The sequence below is a fragment of the Cherax quadricarinatus genome, chromosome 72, assembly GCF_038502225.1.
Source record: "Cherax quadricarinatus isolate ZL_2023a chromosome 72, ASM3850222v1, whole genome shotgun sequence".
NCBI lineage: Eukaryota > Metazoa > Arthropoda > Malacostraca > Decapoda > Parastacidae > Cherax > Cherax quadricarinatus.
The window spans coordinates 15,980,912-16,006,874 of NC_091363.1; the positions used below are offsets into that span (position 1 = coordinate 15,980,912).

Consider the following 25,963-nt stretch of genomic DNA (forward strand, 5'->3'; position numbering starts at 1 on the left):
AGCACACGAGTAACATCAGTCCGCGGGAATATGCCGCTGGTTAATTAATGCTCTAATTTTCACTGTTGCAGGGGCCACCACCCACTATATAATGTATAACAAAGTGCAGCTATATGGTGCAATTATATTGCCATAGACTAAACGCCGCATTAATTAATTAAACTGAGGAAACGTGACTCTTAAATCTGTCATAGAAAACTGAGGCGCCAGCCGCTAATCAGCGGTCAAGACGAGAAAACGTGAAAACGTACTCAGTAATCACCTAATACGCCTCCACAAAACCTGTATATTTACAAGACTTAATTATAAATAATACTGTAGTAATTTTGGAAAGCAAATTAAGACGAGTATTAAATGAGTAAGGAAAGAAATTTCCAACATGGAAATCGAAGACAATCAAGGAACAGCAACACCAAAATCCTGGTAAACGTCTTCGTTTAATATTCAAAAGTCTTCATGAATCATCCAGACGAGTCGGATTATCAAACTGCAACATCACTGATAAACAATAGGAAGAACAGATTCTCTGCATAAAAAAAGGAGTTATATTTAATCAACAGTAACGTCCAGCAACATTTACAGCCGAGCAGTTTTAAGTTGACTCACAAACCATACCTCGTGCTGGGATAGAACCCGCGATCAGAGTCATAAAACTCTGGTCTGGAGTTTTATAACTCTCAGATCGCGGGTTCCATTACCGCCCGTGGTATGGTTTATTTGCAATCGTGTCATTACAATTTCGTGAATCAATCTTGTTGACTCACGAAATCGTAATAACACGTTTGGAAACAAATCACGGAACGGGTGGGGTTTTGCAACTAACTTGCCATTGTTTCAATCCTTACCCGTTCCGTGGTTTGGTTAAGTTACTGATGCATCAAAGCAGGAGTTGCACTGACTAAAGAAGTCTGTTTACCTAAATTAACCTATTTTCAGAAATGACAAAGATCTAACGTTGTAACCATGTACAAGTTAAAAAATACTACGAGCAGCAAAATATTCGGTACAGAAAGCTCGGAGGATGGACTTCATTGTCTTGTGGAAGAGTTCCAACGCACCTACACACTGAAGAAAATAACTGGTAAATAAAACAAAATTAACTCCCATGTGTGATTAGGTTTTCCTAAATATTAACCCCCAGGCATAATAAGCCTCCCTAGATATTAACTCCCAAGCGTTATAAGCCTCCCTAGATATTAACTTCCAGGCGTGATAAGCCTCTCTAGATATTAACTTCCAGGCGTGATAAGCCTCTCTAGATATTAACTCCCAAGCGTTATAAGCTTCCCTAGATATTAACTTCCAGGCGTGATAAGCCTCTCTAGATATTAACTTCCAGGCGTGATAAGCCTCTCTAGATATTAACTCCCAGGCGTGATAAGCCTCTCTAGATATTAACTCCCAGGCGTGATAAGCCTCTCTAGATATTAACTTCCAGGCGTGATAAGCCTCTCTAGATATTAACTCCTAGGCGTGATAAGCCTCTCTAGATATTAACTCCCAAGCGTTATAAGCTTCCCTAGATATTAACTTCCAGGCGTGATAAGCCTCTCTAGATATTAACTTCCAGGCGTGATAAGCCTCTCTAGATATTAACTCCCAGGCGTGATAAGCCTCTCTAGATATTAACTCCCAGGCGTGATAAGCCTCTCTAGATATTAACTTCCAGGCGTGATAAGCCTCCCAAAATATTAACTTTCAGGTTAGATTAAGCCTCCCTAAATATTAACTTCCATTTTTTATTCTCTGATTAACTCACAGGCGTGATTAAGCCTTCCTAAATATTATAGACTGCAGCCTAACTCTAAAGAGGACCAATAGATAAAACTCAACAAATTAAGAGGCCAAACAGTTGTAGCTCAAAGCACTTAAATAGTCTACCATTACGGGGCCCAGAAAATCTAGCTCAGTACCCTAAAAAGAGCAAATAGTTGTCGGTCAATACCCTTAAGTGGCCCAGGAGCTATTACTTAAAACCCTTGCGAGGCCTCCGAGCTATAGCTTAGCATTCTTAAACCAAATAGAAGTATCTCAGCGCATTAAACAGGAGAAGCAACTGCAGAACAGAACCCTTAACAGGACCAGCAACTGCAGAACAGCACCCTTAACATGACCAGCAACTGCAGAACAGCACCCTTAACAGGACCAGCAACTGCCGAACAGCACCCTTAACAGGACCAGCAACTGCAGAACAGCACCCTTAACAGGACCAGCAACTACAGAACAGCACCCTTAAAAAAAAAAAAGCCGCTGCAACCCAGCACCTTCACAAGGCTGAAAAATCAAGAGCTCAGCACTCTCAAGCCCAAGAGCTGTATCTCAACACCTTCTAAGACGCCTAAGAGGCGGCAATTCGACCCAGTCAGACACTGCAAGTGGTTCAGGCAAGTCATATTTACAGCTCATAAGATACACAAAAATGGGAGCACCAAACTAAGGCTGAAGCTTTTCTAAAATTTTAGATCTATCAAATATCCTAAAGAGACTCGAGAGCTGTAACTCAATGCTCTCACTGAACCCAGGAGCTGCAACTCAACACACTCATAAGGCCCAAGAGCCTGGATAAAGCATTGTAAGGGTACCAACAGCAGGCAAAGGAACTAACTCCAGCTCAATAATCCTTTAAGCGAGAATTATTCCTTTCAAATACAATTAAAATTGTATACATTTTCGGTGAAGTATTCTCAAAATATTTAATATTTTTTTTATTAAAGTTCGGCTCCTTTAGTATAGATTTTCAATTAGATCTCAACACCCATAAGAGGCTTCAAAACTGACGGTCCTGCCGATCAAACAAAATTAGAGGTCAATATGTCAGTCCTTGCAGCTGGATCTCAAGGTCCTCAAGCACAGCTAAGTACGTCATTAGCGAGACTCATCTCTTTCAAAGGTTTAATAATTGGATTTCATTATGGTAAACAACACTAAAACTGGGGTTCAGTTGGACAACATTCTGAGCCGATGTAAACAAAAATTCAGTAAAGGTATTTTTTTTAAGCACACGAGTCTCACATAACCTTACCGTACAAAAATTTCGAAAAAGATATTTTAGTACAGAATGCTTACACAACCTTACTGAAGACATTTAGTACAGGATGCTTACACAACCTTACTGAAGACATTTAGTACAGGATGCTTACACAACCTTACTGTGCACCAGTCTCAACTGACACAGATGCCAGACAAACAGACGACATGAGAATTTGTGTGTTTTTTTTTCAGAAGAGTAATATTCCTCCTGCTGTGGAGTGCAGACCAGTCTATGAACTTACATGAAAATCGAGGATATCATTCATTAGGTTAGGTATACGCTCAATCATCACAGTTTTAACCTATTTAAAGCACGCCTGAATTAAAATATGCCTTTTTAAGCTTCATAGCTGAACAGAACTGTATTAAGATCTACTTACTAAAGCCTTAAGATAAGGTAACAGAAATAAAGTTCATATATTTAATTTTCTAAGTACTTAAAAAAATACATTTTAACAAGCAAAAATATATAGCATTTTATGTAGGCTTTCACAGATACAAGAAATCAATAAAGTGCAAACCAGAAATATCATCAGTACGAGACCAGTTGCCTAAAAAATTTAAATATTCTTTTAGAGGCATTAAAACAGAAATGCCTAAAATTTAAGAGTATTATTTTATTTGCCTTCAGAATTTAAACAGAAGGCTGTAAAAAACATGGTATTGCCCAGAGACATGCGTGCACTGATTGGAAAGAAAATCTGTAAATACAGAGCATGAGAAATTACCAAGGAAGAAATACAAGAAATTAATGTTTTATTTTTTAAGCAATATTGTGAATTATTTTTTTTTTTTTTTTTTGTATCTGTGAAAAAGATACCAGCATTATAGAAGATAAGCGAATACCTTGATGCGTTCATGAGATCTTTTAAAAATCTGCAAAATATTATTTTTTAAAATTAATATGTTTTGAGTTTCGACCACGAGCATCGCGTAGGGTTAGACAATTATTATACAGAATTTGGTATAATTTGCCAATTAGTTAGCTCTCTAGAGTGATAGGTGTACCATCCACAAAGAATTGGTTTTAAAATAGGGAAAAAAGGAACTACAATCCGCAACAACAATCTCTTGCTTCGTAAATTACACACAATGTACAGCTTGAAATCGTCCTGAAGAGTTCTTGTCACATAATCACAAAGATGTCAACAACGGAAGCAGAAATAAAAAAATGAAAAATCACTAAGTATCCCCTTGGGAAGCATAACTGATTAATATCAACACATGCTTTTAATTTCATGATTTATACATGAGTAGTTATTAGTTGGTGAATGTAGATTTCTAGTCTAACTCAAGATTCTATTCCGTCATTCAAATTATTATTGTGTCACTTGGTTAGGAACACAGTTTGTGTAATTGGTCTGTCTCGTAAGAGAGAACGATGCCAAAAGTTTACTCTAATGTTAACTGACTTACTTTGATAATGTTAGGAATTAAATACAATAAAACATTTATAGGTGCTCCCAGAACATATAGTAAATATTTTTTTGCTGGATTCTGTTTTAAGTGAAACTGTTTGTGGCGGTACCTTTAATTACCCAACCTATTTTCCTGGACACTAAGGGAAATAACTCGACGCAAGGTGAGGAGTTCTTCCATCTCTCACCCGGTGTCTCCTAGATACTAAGTGGGAATTAATACATAATCGTTCAAGTGTTGTCACTTTGGAGAGCAATTACTGCCGCAAAAATTTCTTCAGAAATTGCCTTGGGGCGGAGTCTGCCATGCAGGCCCTAACTTCAATATTTTTCATATATGACTTTTTATTTAATTTTTTTTTTCTGCAACTATGTTCACTTAAGAATTATGTAATTGTAAATTTAGCAAAAAGGTTCTTTATTTAACTAATTTAACTTTATATATATATAACTGCCGAAGCCTAGTTGCTTATACACATCACTGTTTGTATATCTGTGGTATACAATACCTTCAAAATGAAGAATTAAACATGTGAAACATCTGGGTCTCTTTACTTCGTAGGCGTTTTGCCATCCAGTGGTTTTAGTAATATAGTAGATGGACATAATCTGAAGACTGTTTTTTGTATGTAATTGTACAATGAAAGACGAGGTAATCAGTCCCTCAGCCTAGCAGCAGGTGATGAGCACCGAAGTCTTGAAGAATCTGAAGAACAAGCAGGAAGACTGGTGCTTGTATACTGGAGTCAGATTAAATGCAGCAGACGAAGACATTATCACTTGAAGGCTAGATTTCCCAGTGAAAGTGGGTTATACACAAGAGTTGGACCAGGCGTTAGCAAGAGGTTGTGGTGATGTCCTCTGTACCAAGATTCTATGATGCTGCTGTGTCTGACAAGTTGTATATCGTCGTGGAATATTTGTACAAAGGACATCACAGCCTACGTACCTGCTAACTCCTGGTCCAACTCTTGGGTATGACCAACTTCCACTGGAAAATCTCGTCTACCAGTGTCAATGCCTTCATCTTCTGCACTTCACCTAATATAATATCACCAATTTTCCTGCCTGTGCTTCAGATTTTTCAAGACAATGGTGCTCATCACCTGCTCCTAGGCTGAGGGACTGATTATCTCGTCTAGAGTCTTCAGATTATGCCCATGTGTTGTATTGATAAAGCCACTGGATGGCAAAACGTCTGCAAAATAATTATACCCAGATGCTGAATGTGTGTCTAATTCAGGATCCCCTTTACCTAACATCACCCTTATGACTTTGTATTAACTGGCTCGAGTCAGGGTTTCTGTATGTTCCTTTTTAAATTACTTTCAGAATCTAAAACATTCTTGTAACCTGATTTTCTTAAAGGCTCAAATTTGGGTGATCACTGTTTATTTCACATGTTTTCACACAGGTGTCATTTTAAACCACATTCTTACCTTCTTTTCAAGAGGTGCCTGAACGATTATGAATGGCTCTTCATTCAAAGTATTGGGGCCACCTTTTAGCCTGTATCTTACCAAATAGCATCCCATTTTCCAGGCACTATATAAACCCTACTGTCTCAGTGCTTTTCCATCTAACATTTGCGATTAAATTTGAGTTGTCGTTAATGAATGTATGTATAGAAGTGCTCTAGTTCTTTGCAGTCGAGTCCGGGGGTCACCGCTCCAGCGGTTTGGTCCAAGTCCAGGCCACGGAGTCCTGGACTCTTGTGAATTCTTGTGGCATGCTTAGATTACCTTCCTAGTAGCTTTCTTATATGTTAGGAAACTGTTTTGAAGATTCTAGATTTATTGGTGCCTATATTCTACGTGGAAACTTAGATGTTCGTTAAATTATTAAAAAGAAAAAAAAGGGATACGTAAACTTATCTATGCAACTCATTGCCTTAAAAACATGAAACACAACCAGGCAGCTAATTATCCGCCTGCTAATATCTCCTAGACACTAATGTATCCAATATCAGCCATGAGGACCCTGGTTCAGGTCCTGGCGTAGCGAGACGTTTGGGCAAGTCTCCTAACACTTAACGCACCACTAACATAGCCGTAAGTAGATACCTAGGAATTAGCTGGCTGGAAATTATCAACACATTAACTTTCTTGGGTCACCCTTGAATGTTAAACCTCTAGAGGGTTTGTATTATGGTACAATAGTCTTCAAAGACACGATGTAAACTTGTTAGTCACGAGCTCGCTGTACTAATAACATTAAAGACAAACTAGCTATCCGCCTCGTCGCATCAGAAATCGCCTAGTCGATATTGATGAAACCAATGAATTAAACGCTTGTTTGCTAAGCGCATTAGCTACGCGGTTGCTAATCAAACGGACCAACAGATAGATCCACCAACAGGAAAATTAAACCGCTACTGATGAAATTACATGAGGTGCAGCAAGTTGTTACGTTGGTCCAGTGTGGAAGGTAGGCGTGTATGTTTGTGTATGTGTGTGTGTGTGTGTACTCGCCTAGATGTACTCACCTAGTTGTGGTTGCAAGGGTCGATTCACAGCTCCTGGCCCCGACTCTTCATTGGCCGCTACTCGGTCACTCTTCCCGTTTCAGGAGCTTTATCATACGTCTTCTTAAAGCTATGTATGGATCCTACCTCCACTACATCACTTCCCAGACTATTCCGCTTCCTGATAACTCTGTGGCTGAAGAAATACTTCCTAACGTCCCTGTGGTTCATTTGAGTATTCAACTTCCAACTGTGACCTCTTGTTGCTGTGTCCCATCTCTGGAACATCCTGTTTCTGTTGACCTTGTCGATTCCTCTCAGTATTTTATACTATGTCGTTATCGTATCCCCCTTATCTCTTCTGTCTTTCAGTGTCGTCAGGTCGAGTGAGTGTGAGTATATGTGTGTGTGTGTGTGTGTGTGTGTGTGTGTGTGTGTGTGTGTGTGTGTGTGTGTGCGCGTGTGTGTGTACTCACCTAGTTGAGGTTGCAGGGGTCGAATCCGAGCTCCTGGCCCCGCCTCTTCACTGGTCGCTACTAGGTCACTCCCCCTGAACCGTGAGCTTTATCATACCTCTGCTTAAAGCTATGTATGGATCCTGCCTCCACTACATCGCTTCCCAAACTATTCCACTTCCTGACTACTCTGTGGCTGAAGAAATACTTCCTAATATCCCTGTGATTCACCTGTGTCTTCATCTTCCAACTGTGTCCCCTTGTCACTGTGTCCAATCTCTGGAACATCCTGTCTTTGTCCACCTTGTCAATTCCTCTCAGTATTTTGTATGTCGTTATCATGTCCCCCCTATCTCTCCTGTCCTCCAGTGTCGTCAGGTTGATTTCCCTTAACCTCTCCTCGGTAGGACATACCTCTTAGCTCTGGGACTAGTCTTGTTGCAAACCTTTGCACTTTCTCTAGTTTCTTTATGTGCGTGTGTGTGTGTGTGTGTGTGTGTGTGTGTGTGTGTGTGTGTGTGTGTGTGTGTGTGTGTGTGTTTGCAAGTGTCGAGTTAAGTAGCTCCTGGCCACGCCTCTTAACTCTGCATTCAAGATTCACTATCGCCTAGCCTCGTAGGCCCAATCGTACGTACTCCTAAAACTATGTATGTAACCTGCCTTCACTTGAAGTTCATTCCACTTCCTGACTACCCCGAGAATGAAGAAATACTTCCAGACATCCCTATGGCTGTGTCCCGGAGCACCAGTTTCTCACCTCTCAAGGAACCTATCCCACTCCTTCCTATCAATTTCTTTAAGTATGCTGCATATCGTTATCATGTCTCTTGGTTCTTTTGCCCTTTCTCGTCCGCAGATTCAATTCCTTTAGCTTCTCTTCGTTGATTATACTTCTATACCTTCAGTTTATTGAAGAATGAAATGTTACAATACCATGACTAACAATTTGTGCAAGAAAGGTATAAAATACCGACAATATGAAAGTCAAGACACATGTGCAACATCTGGATATCTTTATCGTAGACGTTTCGCCATCCAGTGGCTTTATCAATACAGATTCTAGGACAGTCTTCTTGCCTTTGCTCCAGATTCTCCTCCACCACGATGCTGTGAACACCAACTCCAAGGCTGAGAGACTGATTACCTCATCTTTTGTATATAGTTCTACTGTCTTCTAATTATGTCTTAGAATCTGTATTGATAAAGCCACTGGATGGCGAAACGTCTACAATAAAGATATCCAGATGTTGCACATGTGTCTTAACTTTCACTAAAACAATTCATATGTAACACACCTAGGACAGGAAATTATGACGACGGTTCGGGCCATTCTGAACTATTATCAAGTCAAAAATGAGTAAAAAGAAAAACAAAACAGAATATCTCATTAGAGGATGGGAAAAGAGAAAGAGAAGGATCAGTAGTAGTCGAAGTAGTGGTGGCAGTAGTAACAGAGATAGTAGTAGTAGTATCAAAAGTGTTATTATTAGTAGTAATAGTAGTGTAATTGTAGCACCACAGAAAACAGCAGTAATAATGAGATGATTTAAATAACGGCTTAAATAATGATTTAAATAATGGTAAATAATTGTACAGTGTAGTAAATTGGAAGCATCAATAGCAGCAGTAGTAGAATTAGGAGTAATGATATAACTAGTGGTAGACGCAATAGCGTAGTTGTACTGAAGGATATATTAATACTAGTAGTGGAAGCTCTGGTGGCCTGGTGGTTAACGCTCTCGCTTCACACGGTGAGGGCCTGGGTTCGATTCCCAGCCAGAGTAGAAACATTAGAAGTGTTTTTTTCCACCTGTTGTCTATGTTCCCCATCAGTAAAATGGGTACCTGGATGTTAGTCGACTGGTGTGGGTCGCATCCTGGGACACTGACCTAAGGTGGCCTGGTCACAGACCGGGCCGCGGGGGCGTTGACCCCCGGAACTCTCTCCAGGTAAACTCCAGGAAGCACACAAGAACAAAAGAACGGAGTAGATCTGTGAGAAAGCAAGAAGTGCTTATTGGTGAAAGTCAGATGTCCGCGGGACAACTCACTTTAGAAGGGGGATACTGTGGGAGTAAATTACATCTCAATATTCTAACACCTGTTCCCAAGGGGGCAGAAACGCACTACGTAAGACCTTCTGGCCCCTGCTAGGAAAGAAAAGGAACCAAGAAAGTCAGAAAATACGAAAGGCAAAAGAAATTCAGATCAAGAGGAAAGGAGAGGAGGAGGAAGACGAGCCAAAAGTCTGCTTGTGTCATGAGTGTTCCGATGATTAGAGCATTTGACAATGTACTGAGAAAATCAGGTACCTAAAGTAGCAAAACCAGGACTTAGACTCGTGTTAGAAATATTGTATATAAAGACTAATTCGACAAGACTACGTCTTAAAAGGTAATAGGAATAATAGACAGTTTTAGCAGTGTACCAGTATGAAATATACCTTTGATTTCTAGCATGACAAGAGCAATGTTGCAAGGCAAACACTTGAAAATAACTACTAGTATTGAAATACTACTATGCCTGTATAATTACTATTCCTGTATACTACTATGCCTTCATAACCCCAGGCCTCTATATGACAATGCACGAGAAATTACAATCGGGTGCAACATAAGGTTTTAACGCAGTTAAATATCACCATTGAAAATCTAAGTGAATTATATTTAGTAATGACAAATTATGATATACTCACTAATATCCCACTGTCGTCAATAAAAATGGCCATTTACATCCTAAACAGCTCTAATTCAAACCTTCCTCTACAAGACACCAGCTTTAAACACAAAGTGAAGAGCAATTCTCTTGTCTCAGAGAATAATATCTTAAAGTACACCAGCCAATTAAGTTTGAAGCCGCTCAGTATTTGCATTATCAAGTTATTAACGTTTAAGGGTGAAGGAAATTGGTTGAGGTACTCAAAAATTATTGCATAAAACCTAGTTTCCATATAATAAGACAAACAGGGACCAACACCTGCCAAAACAAATCCAACTTTTTCTCTGAGCGTTTATGATTAATTTTATCTAAGCATGTAATTAAGAAAATTTAATTAAATATGCATGATGAAGACTTATCCTATCAAACCTAAATAAACTAAAAAAAACTAATTTATTTCTCATAAGAGACATTGCCCAGTTATTTCACAGATAACTTGATTAATAAAAACAAGCACATTAAAAATTACACTTCCTAAAGTGAATTAAAAGACTCCTCTGAGGAAAAAAAAATTGGAATTAAAGAGTTTAAAAGCATAATAATTTTCTTTTATACGTTTAAAGATATATATTTTTCATTAATGTTAATGTAAAAAAAATATAATTTTGCACCAAAAGAATCTTAGAAAACTTACCTAACCTAATTATAACTAACGCAATTTATTTTAGCCTAACCCAACTAAATATATTTTAGATTTGTTTACAATAATTTAATACTAAACAAACACAGTGACATATATTTTTTTCGTTAGGTTCAGAATGATTTTGGTGAAATTATTGCATACACAAATTTTCACTTGTCCTATATGGCAAGATGAGCGTTGCTATTTAAGCCAAGATCGCAAGTTCTGCCTATTCGGCACGACATATATTATATATATATATATATATATATATATATATATATATATATATATATATATATATATATATATATATATATATATATATATAAATATATATATATATATAAATATATATATATATATATATATATATATAAATATATATATATATATATATATATAAATATATATATATATATATATATATATATATATATATATATATATATATACGTATATATATATGTATATATATATAAAAATATATATATATATATAAATATATATATATATATATAAATATATATATATATATATAAATATATATATATATATATATAAATATATATATATATATATAAATATATATATATATATATAAATATATATATATATATATATATAAATATATATATATATAAATATATATATATATATGTATAAATATATATATATATAAATATATATATATATATATAAATATATATATATATATATATATATATATAAATATATACATATATATATATATATATATAAATATATACATATATATATAAATATATATATATATATATATATAAATATATATATATTATATATAAATATATATATATATATATATATATAAATATAAATAAATATATATATATATATAATATATATATATAAATGTATATATATAAATATATATATATAAATATATATATAAATATACATATATATATATACAAATTTATATATAAATATATATATATATATAAATATATATATATATATATAAATATATATACATAAATATATATATATATATATATATATATATATATATATATATAAGCAGATTGCCTGGGTCTACACCTGTGCTGCCACACTGGCAGACACCTACTTGCCATACTCCGTAGCTGAATGGGGTGGAGCTGCCAGCCACAGGGAGACCCAGAAGACTCGCAAATATGAAGACCTTCCCCCTTGCTATAACTTCATCCCAAAAGGGTCGGAGACTCTTGGAGTATGGGGCAAGTGTGCTCTAAAGTTCCTCAAAGAGCTGGGTGAGAAACTCATTATAGAAACCAAAGACCACAGGGCGACCAGCTTCCTCTTTCAGAGACTCAGTGTCGCGATCCAGAGAGGAAATGCCTGCAGCATTCTGGGCACGCGGCCCACCGCCGGAGAGCTGGACTAAGTATACGAGATGTAGAACATAAGAAGGAACACTGCAACAGGCCTACTGACCCATGCGGAGCAGGTCCATCCTCCCCCCCGGATTAGCCCAATGACCCATCCAGTCTGGTCACTTCCACTCAAGGAAGGAGCACGGCACCAGATTCAGCAGCACAAGCTAGTCCAGTCAAACTCACACCCACCCACATCCAATCATGTATGTAGTTCTGAGTTATCGATGTTGTTTTACTCCATATTGTATTTTTGTCAATGTATTTTGTCAATGCATCTTGTTTTTAAATAACGCAAATGTAAAATATATAGAAGGTGGTAGGAGAAAATTTTTAAACAGCTTCAGGGAAAACCTTGAGTTTTCCCTGAAGCAAGTTTATTATTTTCTCTGAGGATGAGGGTCCCCAGGATATATATACATTATATATATACATATATAAATATATAATATATATATATAAATATATATATATATATAAATATATAAATATATATATATAAAATATATATAAATATAATATATATATATATATATATAAAATATATATAAATATAATATATATATATATATATACATATTATATTTTTATATATATTTTATATATATATTATATATTTATATATATATATATATATATATGCAAAACAACCACTCTGAAATAATAGAGAAATTCCAAGCGCTTTCGTGACTACTCACATTATCAAGGATCTATGAAAGTAAAGGATCCAAGGAAGCTATATAAGGGGTCTGGCCAGCACCTCACTATCATATATATATATATATATATATATATATATATATATATATATATATATATGCAATAAGATCACAGTAAACAGGTGATTTTAAAATATGCAAAACAACCACTGTGAAAGAGTAGTGAAATTCCAAGCGCTTTCCTGACTACTCACATTGTCAAGGAACTATGAAAGTAATACATCAGAGGAAGGCAATTAAAGGGCTTAGACCGCACCTCACAGTCAACTCCCACAACAAAGAAACACCTGACGCGGGACAATACCGGACTCATAAGAAAAGAGGAACACTGCAGTAGGTCCGCTGGTCCAACTAGACAGGTCCTCAGGACATCCCACTAACAAATTATTCTCCCCAAGAAATAAGGTTTATTATTTGTTCAATGTATTATTAAGCTCTAACCAAATTTGATTAATTATAAATTAATCTAATTTATATAAACCTAAGGAAATATTCATATTTTCAAAACTGCATTTTATGAAACAAGATTTATATTTCTGTCAACCATGGACTTGCTTGATACAACTTTTTGAAAATCACTTGGATGGTAAAAATCTCTCACATGAATAAATAGAGCATTGGAATCTTGTCCAGTTCTAATGCTATATTTATGTTGTTTTAATCTAAGTTCAAGACTTTTACCAGTTTGACTGTAATAACATTTATCACAAATTTTGCAAGGAATCTTATAGACATCCGTCAGCATTTTGGGGGGAAGTCTTTTTCAAAAGTTTTTTTACTGTATCAAGATTTTTAAATACAACTTTAATATTAAAAGTCTTAAGAAGAGAAGGCATATCAACAAAGTTTTCATGGTTAGGAAGAACCAACATATTTTTAGTTGAATAAGGTTGGTTGTCCCTTTTTGGGTTGTAAAAAGTATTTCTAGCAATTTTAAATGATTTATCAATTACATTTCTCGGGTATTTCAGATCGATAGCTATTTCATAAATTTTGGATATTTCTTCATCTTGGAACTCGGGACTACAAATACGTAAAGCTCTCAAAATCATTGATGAGAAAACAGACAGTTTAACTTTATCTTGATGGGAAGAATAATAGTGTACATAGGAACAGTTATTTGTAGGTTTTCTGTAAATTTTAAATTTGAATTCATTATTACTCTTAATAATTAAAACATCTAGAAAAGGCAATGAGTTAGTTTCCTCAAACTCAACAGTAAAGTTTATAGAATGGGCTAAGCTATTTAATTTGCCAAGGAAATGGTGTATATCTACATTCTTGGGAATAAGACATAGAATATCATCAACATATCTGAACCATTTAGCTCTATTAGGGAGGATTGTGTTAAGCAATCTTGTTTAAAAAAATTCCATGTATAGATTACTAAGAACAGGCGAAAGAGGATTTTCCATTGCAATACCAAATTTCTTAGTGTAAAACTCATCATTAAATACAAATTTTGCATCAACAATGCAAAGTTTAATAAGTTTAATGATGGTAGGAACTGGTAATGGTAAATCATAATTAACGAGTTCTTCAGATAAGAAACTTAATAAATCATCAACAGGAACTTTCGTAAACAAGGAAGTAACATCAAAACTAACCATGCTAAAATCATTTAAGTCAGTCAAGGAGCTTAATTTATCAACTAAATCTAAGTTGTTTTTAACATTGAAGTTAGAAATTTTACCAACAATAGGGCTCAAAATGTCAACAAGCCATTTGGATAATTTATACGAAACTGATCCTATGGAGCTAATAATTGGTCTGATTGGATTACTTGGTTTGTGTGGTTTTATTAGTCCATACATGTAAGGTAAAGATGGATTAGTGAAAGTAAATTGTTTAATTAATTCATCTTTGCCTTTTAGTAGAAGTTTTATTGTTTTATTGAAATTGCTGTTAACGGTTTCTAAGGGATTCTTTCTAAGTTTAGAATAGGTTTCAGTATCATCTAAGAGATTATTCATTTTTCTTGGTAATCATTTTCTTTCATAATTACTATTGCATTTATTTTATCTGCTTTGGTAAGGTGCAAATTTTTATTATTATTAAGTTTATCATAAGACTTAAGAATCTTTGAGGGCAATTGGGAATGTTTTGTTTTAACATAGTTATATACCATTCCCTTAATAATATTAATTTCATCAGTGGATAAATCAGAAGATTTTTTAAAGTTACAAAAGGTTTTTGCAATTTCAACATTATTAAGTTTTATTGAAGTTGCAAAACTTAGGCCAAAACCTAGAGCAACCGTTGTATTTTTATCTAACACTTCATCTGATAAGTTAATTACAAAATTGTTATTAGCATGCTTTGTCCAATCACTATTTTTCAATTAAAATGTCTAATTTTCTTTGTAGTTTGTTTTTGAGTTTATTACAAATTCTTCTGAGTTTATTATAGCTTCCATTCTGATGGAATGGCCTGATTAAAAAAGTATTTTTTGTTTCTCAATATTTTGAATGCTTCCTTCTCCTGTATTTTAGTAATTTCAATACGTTTCTCAAGAATAATTCTCATGAAATCATCAAAAGGACGATCTCTCATGTCAAGGAGTCTATTAGGTAAAAGAGACTTGGGCAGAACTTGTTCATTTAAACAGTTTTTTAAAATATTAAGTCGAATTTTTAACTTGTGGGACTTGATCAGTGCAGAAGAAAGCTGTGAAACTAAAGAAACATGATTAGGAAAGCTTACCGAGAATATTCTGAAGAGTTGTGCGGTATCCATTAATGCAATAAGATCACAGTAAACAGGTGATTTTAAAATATGAAAAACAACCACTGTGAAAGAGTAGTGAAATTCCAAGCGCTTTCGTGACTACTCACATTGTCAAGGAACTGTGAAAGTAATACTTCAAAGGAAGGCAATTAAAGGGCTTAGACCACACCTCACATTCAACTCCCACAACAAAGAAACACCTGACTCCTTCACAGCGGTTGTTTTGCACATTATATATATACATATATATACATATATATATACATATATATATACATATATATACATATATATATACATATATATATACATATATATATACATATATATATACATATATATATACATATATATATACATATATATATACATATATATATACATATATATATATACATATATATATATATATATATATATATATATACATATATATATACATATATATATACATATATATATACATATATATATACATATATATATACATATATATATATACATATATATATACATATATATATACATATATATATACATATATATATATATATATATATATATATATATATACATATATATATATATGCAAAACAGCCACTGTGAAAGAGTAGTGAAATTCTGCAGTTTCCTTCTGCACTGATCAAGTCCCACAAGTTAAAAATTCGACTTAATTTTTTAAAAAACTGTTTAAATGAATTATTCTTGAGAAACATATTGAAATTACTAAAATACAGGAGAAGGAAGCTTTCAAAATATTGAGAAACAAAAAATACTTTTTCAATCAGGCCATTCCATCAGAATGGAAACACAGTATGTTGGATCATAGCTATAATAAACTCAGAAGAATTTGAAATGAAATCAAAAACAAACTACAAAGAAAATTAGACAATTTAATTGAAAATAGTGATTGGACAAAGCATGCTAATATCAATTTTGTAATTAACTGATCAGATGAAGTGTTAGATAAAAATACAACGGCTGCTCTAGGTTTTGGCCTAAGTTTTGCAACTTCAAAAAAACTTAATAATGTTGAAATTGCAAAAGCCTTTTGTAACTTTGAAAAATCTTCTGATTTATCCACTGATGAAATTAATATTAGTAAAGGAATGGTATATAGCTCTATGTTAAAACAAAACATTCCCAATTGCCCTCAAAGACTCTTCAAGTCTTATGATACACTTAATAATAAAAATTTGCGCGTTACCAAAGCAGATAAAATAAATGCAATAGTAATTATGAAAGAAAATGATTACCAAGAAAAAATTCCTATTCTAAACTTAGAAAGAATCCCTTAGAAACCGTTAACAGGAATTTCAATAAAACAATAAAACTTCTACTAAAAGGCAAAGATGAATTAATTAAACAATTTACTTTCACTAATCCATCTTTACCTTACATGTATGGACTAATAAAACCACACAAACCAAGTAATCCAATCAGACCAATTATTAGCTCCATAGGATCAGTTTCGTATAAATTATCCAAATGGCTTGTTGACATTTTGAGCCCTATTGATGGTAAAATTTCTAACTTCAATGTTAAAAACAACTTAGATTTAGTTGATAAATTAAGCTCCTTGACTGACTTAAAAGATTTTAACATAGTTTTAATGTTACGTCCTTGTTTACGAAAGTTCCTGTTGATGATTTATTAAGTTTCTTATCCGAAGAACTCGTTAATTATGAATTACCATTACCAGTTCCTACCATCATTAAACTTATTAAACTTTGCATTGTTGATGCAAAATTTGTATTTAATGATAAGTTTTACACTCAGAAATTTTGTATGGCAATGGGAAATCCTCTTTCGCCTGTTCTTAGTTATCTATAAATGGAATTTTTTTGAAACAAGATTGCTTAACACAATCCTCCCTAATAGAGCAAAATGGTTCAGATATGTGGATGATATTTTGTCTTATGCCCAAGAATGTAGATATACACCATTTCCTTGGCAAATTAAATAGCTTAGCCCATTCTATAAACTTTACTGTTGAGTTTGAGGAAAATAACTCATTGCCTTTTCTAGATGTTTTAATTATTAAGAGTAATAATGAATTCAAATTTAAAATTTACAGAAAACCTACAAATAACTGTTCCTATGTACACTATTATTCTTCCCATCAAGATAAAGTTAAACTGTCTGTTTTCTCATCAATGTTTTTGAGAGCTTTACGTATTTGTAGTCCAGAGTTCATAGATGAAGAAATATCCAAAATTTATGAAATAGCCAATGATCTGAAATACCCGAGAAATGTAATTGATAAATCATTTAAAATTGCTAGAAATACTTTTTACAATCCAAAAAGAGACAACCAACCTTATTCAACTAAAAATATGTTGGTTCTCCCTTACCATGAAAACTTGGTTGATATGCCTTCTCTTCTTAAGACTTTTAATATTGAAGCTGTATTTAAAAATCTTAACACAGTAAAAAAAACTTTTGATGAAGAATTCCCCCCAAAATGCTGACGGATGTGTCTAAGATTCCTTGTAAAATTTGCGATAAAGGTTATTACGGTCAAACTGGTAAAAGTCTCGAACTTACATTAAAACAACATAAATATAGCATTAGAACTGGACAAGATTCTAATGCTCTATTTATTCATGTTAGAGACTTTAACCATCCAATTGATTTTCAAAAAGTTGAGAAAGTTGTATCAAGCAAGTCAATGGTTGACAGAAATATAATTGAATCTTGTTTCATAAAAAGCAGTTTTGAAAATAATATGAATATTTCCTTAGGTTTATATAAATTAGATTCATTTATAATTAAAAAATTTGGTTAGAGTTTAATAACACATTGGGCAAATAATAAACCTTATTTCCTGGGCAGAATAATTTGTTAGTGGGATGTCGTGAGGACCTGTCTAGTTGGACCAGCGGACCTACTGCAGTGTTCCTCTTTTCTTATGAGTCCGGTATTGTCCCGCGTCAGGTGTTTCTTTGTTGTGGGAGTTGACCGTGAGGTGTGTTCTAAGCCCTTTAATTGCCTTCCTTTGATGTATTACTTTCATAGTTCCTTGACAATGTGAGAAGTCAGGAAAGCACTTGGAATTTCACTACTCTTTCAAAGTGGTTGTTTTGCATATTTTAAAATCACCCGTGTTAATGTTGCAGTTTAAAAACTGTAGTGTAAAGCACCCTTCTGGCAAGACAGTGATGGAGTGAATGATGGTGAAAGTTTTTCTTTTTCGGGCCACCCTGCCTTGGTGGGAATCGGCCGGTGTGATAATAAAAAAAAAAAAAAAATATATATATATATATATATATATATATATATATATATATATATATATATATATATATATATATATATATATATATATAAGGTAGAAAGCTGAAAGTGAACATAGAAAAGACTAAGGTGATGAGAATATCAAATGATTTAGATATAGAAAAATTGGATATCAAATTGAGGAGGAGTATGGAAGAAGTGAATGTTTTTCGATACTTGGGAGTTGACGTATCGGCGGATGGATTTATGAAGGATGAGGTTAATCATAGAATTGATGAGGGAAAAAAGGTGAATGGTGCGTTTAGGTATATGTGGAGTCTAAAAACGTTATATATGGAGGCAAAGAAGAGAATTTATAAAAGTATAGTAGTACCAACACTCTTATATGGGTGTGAAGCTTGGGTTGTGAATGCAGCAGCGAGGAGGCGGTTGGAGGCAGTGGAGATGTCCTGTCTAAGGGCAATGTGTGGTGCAAATATTATGCAGAAAATTTGGAGTGTGGAGATTAGGAGAAGGTGTGGAGTTAGTAAAAGTATTAGTCAGAGGGCTGAAGAGGAATTGTTGAGGTAGTTTGGTCATTTAGAGAGAATGGATCAAAGTAGAATGACATGGAGAGTGTATAAATCTGTAGGGGAAGGAAGGCGGGGTAGGGGTCGTCCTCGAAAAGGTTGGAGGGAGGGGGTAAAGGAGGTTTTGTGGGCGAGTGGCTTGGACTTCCAGCAAGCATGCGTGAGCGTGTTCGATAGGAGTGAATGGAGAAGAATGGTATTTGCGACCTGACGATCTGTTGGAGTGTGAGGAGGGTAATATTTAGTGAAGGGATTCAGGGAAACCGGTTATTTTTATATAGCCGGACTTGAGTCCTGGAAATGGGAAGTACAATGCCTGCATTCTAAAGGAGGGGTTCAGGATATTAGCAGTTTGGAGGGATATGTTGTGTATCTTTATACGTATATGCTTCTAAACTGTTGTGTTCTGAGCACCACTGCAAAAACAGTGATTATGTGCGAGTGAGGTGAAAGAGTTGAATAATGATGAAAGTATTTTCTTTTAGGGGATTTTCTTTCTTTTTGGGTCACCCTGCTTCGGTGGGAGACGGCCGACTTGTTTATATGTAAATATATATGTAAATATATATGTAAATATATATATATATATATATATATATATATATATATATATATATATATATATATATATATATATATATATATATATATATATATAACACTGCGACTAGCCAAGGAGTCGAACCCATGCTGCTTTGACCGGGCTCATGGTGAGCGAAAAATCATGACGCTCTAGTCAACGGAACCACACAATCCTCAAGAATGACGCACCCAGCTAAGTTTGGCGTTGTACCCGTCATCCGAGGATATACGGTGGTATGGATGCTTCTGAGCTAATTTCATTCTACTCCCCGTTTGGTATACTAGCCCAACGAGCAGTATTTTATATTGTTTTACTCACGAACGAGTGGTATTGATTAATAACTGCACTGCGACCAGCCATGGAGTCTAACGCATGCTGTATGGGTTCGACTCCTTGGCTAGTCGCAGTGTTATTGATCAATACCACTCGTTCGTGGGTACAATAATACAAAATACTGCTCGGTGGTCTAGTACACCAAGGAGGTAGTAGAATGAAATTAACTCAGAATATTCACAATATATATATATATATATATATATATATATATATATATATATATATATATATATATATATATATATATATGTATATATGTGTGTGTGTGTATGTGTGTGTGTGTGTGTGTGTGTGTGTGTGTGTGTGTGTGTGTGAGTGTGTGTGTGAGTGTGTGTGTGTGTGTGTGTGTGTATGTATTTTTGTGTGTGCGCGCGCGTGTATGTATGTGTATGTGTGTGTGTGAGATACCGTGGTCATAATACGTTAAATGACGTTACTAAAACTCTTCGTTAAAGTAACTAGCTTTGTGTGTTCCTATAATTAAATATAGAGAAACAAAAATATTGAAAGTGAGGACCTTCGATTGTGCATAAGGGTAACGTTTCTGGGGATAATTTTCCATCCTAGAAGAATGTTACCTCCGTTATGTCAGTACTGCCAGACTCCGGCAGTAGCTTGAGTCCCCACCACTAGATATAGACCAAACTAAAGGTAAGTTCCGCTAGACTGACAATTGTCACAGCCTGCGACCTGTGCTGGAATGCATAACTTAAATATAATATTTTTATGATGCAATTCATGTCTGCATAAATACCTCATTAAGATTGTAATCAGATATAAACATGTAAACAGCTCATTACCACTAACTTGTTTGGCTATCAAAATTTTCCGACCCATTATGGAATCATTATGTACCTCTGATCTTTTGAATACCACCCACACTATGTGTATGGGGTGCATAATGAAGGTGTTAAATTAAATAATGTAAACGACAAACAGTACTAAAAGATAAAGAAAACCCGTATGTTGGGAGAACCAAGTGTCAAGGGAAAGTAAAAGAATGTGCAATAGGCGAGTTTTATCCCCAACAATCAAATAGAGAAGCAGCTTAATATAAATCTGTGTTTCAAGGTTTGAAGATGAAGGTTTTTTTTTTCTTTGCACTAACTTTAGTAGGGATCTCTGAACTTCTCTGTCTGAGCTTCATCCCATTCACCTTGGGATTTGGCTGTGCATTAGGGCATTCCAAAATGTGACTTACCTTGAACTGACGGTGACTTAATGTGGATTAAAGGGTTGATAGTTCAGCATGAACTGAGGGACTCACCTTGGACTCTGAGCATGACGTGACGAGAGAGTTTAGGTTCAGTGTTGATTTGACACTCGTACACTCCCGCGTCCCTCAGCTGGGAGTAGCGGACCACCAGCGTCCACTCATCGCTGCCCTCAGCATGAACCACCTGCCAGAGACATACATTCATCATTTATTAAACTGAAAATTGATGCAGCAGCATAGGTAGCAGACACACACACGCCAAAGTTCAAAAGTTTAAATTTTACATAGGTTTAAATTATACAGATGCGGTAAAGTTTAGTTTCAAATGCACTGAGACAGATGTATCAGATGTGAATAAATTTGAAGGTCACAGACGTGCTAAAGAGTCAACGTTTCAGACGTTCCAAGGTTTAAATGTCTCGGGCTCACCGAAGTTTAAATGTCCCACGAGAGCAGGAGTTTAAATATTCCTGGTGAGCTGAGATTTAAGACCCCAGGCGCGCTGGGTTTTAAATGTCAGGTATGCCAAAGGCTGAAATGTCCTGGCTGAATTAATATTAAATATCTCAAGCGCACAGAGTTTTAAATGTCCTAGGCGCTCCGAGGTTACAGTTTCTCAGATGCACAGAAATTTAAATGTCTTAGGTGCAATGAGGTTTAAAGGCCTCAGACTCAAAGGTCCAAATGTCTCAGAAGCACTGAAGTTTAAATGTTCCATACCTGCGAAGGTTCAAATTTCACAGACTCGCTGAAATACAATTTTCTCAGGTTCGTTGGTTGAAACAACAGACACACACCAAGGTTCAAACACTCCTTAAAACCTTACGGAGCATAAGGACATAAGCATAATCTTGTAAAATTCTCGTAACTGTGAGCAAATGATTCTTCAAACCATTTAATTCTAACAATTCTAAGGGCCTTTTTTTTCCTCATACAGAACAATTACAATTTATGTCAACACAAGCGACGTCATTTCAGTAAAAGTATGTAGGCATGAATTTTGCTGTTGTTATATAGATTGTTGTATCGTACAGACTAGCAACACACAGGTAGCTGTGTTCACTGAGGTTCAACAACACACTGCATATGTTCACTCTTCAGTGGTATTCGGCTCGTGTTGTCGGCGATGTTGAAATATTTTGAGTTACCAACTTGGTATATAAACCTTGGTAACAGATACCCACAACCGTTTTTCGTAAGACACGTGAGTAAACACTAGGTCCCACAGTTTGCTTACGTGACTAGGACTTACTTGCTAGAATGTTTCCGGGAGCGAAATTACCCTCCAGCCGGAGGGCCCAAGAAAGAAGACAGAAGAAAGAAGATGAACGACACCCCCAACCAGGGGCCACAGCCGGGTCACCATGTGGAGAAGACCCGGGGCGGAAGTACCGGCCCGGGAGCGAAATGTTTCCTGATGTGTCTTTCAGTTACCAACAGGATTTATGGAAGTGTTGTAGAGAGACGTCAATTCTACAAAATAAACCTAGTAAATTTTTCGCTATTATTTACAGTTTTTTAAGCGAGAAATTGAGAGACTCGTTTTCTAATTGATTTTTTAAGACTTGTTTTAAGGGCTAAATAAAATACGCATAAACATTGTCTTTTCATTTAGGGTTTTCTTAAAAATGGCACTATTGGTGTTATGTTACAAAATATTGCAATAAAATCGCTTTCATTCTCTTTATCTCTTATTTTTTTAACTTAATTTTCAAACAATATGCTCCAAAATTTCACATATCACTGTAAGATTACTAATAACCTCTTAAATATTTAAAAAACGCCTCGAGGTTTAAATTTATCATAAGTGCTTTGCTTAAAATAAGTGAATGTGTGTATGTTTATGTGTATATATGTGTGAATACGTGTGTGTGTGTGTGTGTGTGTGTGTGTGTGTGTGTGTTTGTGTGTATGTGTGTATGTGTGTGTGTATGTGTATATGTGTGAATGTGTGTGTATATGTGTATATGTGTGTGTATATGTGAATATGTGTATGTGTGTATGTGTATATGTGTGTGCGCATGTGTGTATGTGTGTGTGTATATGTGTGTGTATATGTGTGTGTATATGTGTATCTGTGTATATGTGTATATGTGTATATGTGTATATGTGTGTGTATATGTGTGTGTATATGTGTGTGTATATGTGTGTGTATATGTGTGTGTATATGTGTGTGTATATGTGTGTGTATATGTGTGTATATATATGAGTGTATATATGAGTGTATATGTTAGTGCATATGTGAGTGTATATGTGAGTGTATGTGTGCGCGCGCGCGCGTGTTCGGCAATTTATTATACACACTCCACAAGTAATAAAAAAATAGCTAATTAAGGTACACTTAGAATTTGAATAAGACCACAAAAGGCCTTCTACCTACACCAGTAATGTTGTAGATAGTTCATTTTCCTTGGATCAAGAGCCCTTCACTAGTATCAGGACGCTCTTTTTGAAGGGATAACAGTCAGATCATCTATAATCGCAGCTAAGGCCAAAAAAAGAAAATATAAACCTCTTGGTTGTGTTGTTTTTTCAAGAGAAATTTGGAAATATGTTCTGACGTTAACCTACGTCATTTGACGATCCACTCAGTGGAATTTTTGCCTAAATGCCGACACTACTCTCGGCTATTCATTGGTTATAGGTATATAATACCTTTTAACTTATGATTCTGAATTTTCAAGACCACCGAGGCTTTCCGAAACACCCTGTTAAAATTTAAAGATCCCATGATACGAAGAGATGGTATACCTAACGAAAAAAACGGCATGCGAGGGTCTAAAAAATTCCATTAAATGCAAAAATCAGAGAATTGGTAGCGTCAGTGCTGGACTAGAGTATTCACTAACATTATATATGCATGGAATCCCGAGCCTCTCATCTGTGGTGTTATGAATAATAACTTGCCTTCGCTAAGCGTGCTTATTGCTTGGCTGTGATGCTTACGCACATTGTGTAGAATACTTATGCTGCTACCAGTCATGCTCTGCACTCTGAGCCCACTGTCTTTACGATTACTTATCAGCCGGTGATGCTGATATTTACGTTATATATTGACGTGTAAGGTATAACACACACACACAATATAATTATATATATATATATATATATATATATATATATATATATATATATATATATATATATATATATATATAATATTATATAATATATATATATATATATATACATACATATAATATATATACATATATATATATATAAATTATATATATAATGTATATATATAATATATATACATATATATATATAAATTATATATATAATGTATATATATATTATATATACATATATATATAAATTATATATATAATGTATATATATAATATATTACATGTATATATATATATATATATATATATATATATATATATATATATATATATATATTACATGTATATTATATATATATATTGTATATTTTTTTTTTTTTTTTTTTTTTCAACAAGTCGGCCGTTTCCCACCGAGGCAGGGTGACCCAAAAAAAAGAAAGAAAATCCCCAAAAAGAAAATACTTTCATCATCATTCAACACTTTCACCACACACACACATTATCGCTGCTTTTGCAGAGGTGCTCAGAATACAACAGTTTAGAAGCATATACGTATAGAGATACACAACATATCCCTCCAAACTGCCAATATCCCAAACCCCTCCTTTAAAGTGCAGGCATTGTACTTCCCATTCCCAGGACTCAAGTCCGACTATATGAAAATAACCGGTTTCCCTGAATCCCTTCACTAAATATTACCCTGCTCACACTCCAACAGATCGTCAGGTCCCAAGTATCATTCGTCTCCATTCACTCCTATCTAACACGCTCATGCATGCTTGCTGGAAGTCCAAGCCCCTCACCCACAAAACCTCCTTTACCCCCTCTTTCCAACCCTTTCGAGGACGACCCCTACCCCTCTTTCCTTCCCCTATAGATTTATATGCTTTCCATGTCATTCTACTTTGATCCATTCTCTCTAAATGACCAAACCACCTCAACAACCCCTCTTCTGCCCTCTGACTAATGTTTTTATTAACTCCACACCTTCTCCTAATTTCCACACTCCGAATTTTCTGCATAATATTTACACCACACATTGCCCTTAGACAGGACATCTCCACTGCCTCCAACCGTCTTCTCGCTGCTGCATTTACCACCCAAGCTTCACATCCATATAAGAGTGTTGGTACTACTATACTTTCATACATTCCCTTCTTTGCCTCCATAGATAACGTTTTTTGACTCCACATATACCTCAACGCACCACTCACCTTTTTTCCCTCATCAATTCTATGATTAACCTCATCCTTCATAAATCCATCCGCCGACACGTCAACTCCCAAGTATCTGAAAACATTCACTTCTTCCATACTCCTCCTCCCCAATTTGATATCCAATTTTTCTTTATCTAAATCATTTGATACCCTCATCACCTTACTCTTTCCTATGTTGACT

The 25,963-nt window shown here is 34.8% G+C and overlaps 1 protein-coding gene across 2 annotated transcripts in view; it reads right to left on the reverse strand.

The window, feature by feature from the left end:
• The window catches only part of LOC128701227 (zwei Ig domain protein zig-8), a 279,488-nt gene that overhangs the window by 105,347 nt on the left and 148,178 nt on the right, over positions 1-25,963 (reverse strand). For both annotated transcript variants that reach the window (XM_053794806.2, XM_053794807.2), the window contains exon 4: positions 21,543-21,675. In XM_053794806.2, the coding sequence (XP_053650781.1) occupies positions 21,543-21,675 (133 nt within the window). The remainder of the gene's footprint in view (positions 1-21,542; positions 21,676-25,963) is intronic.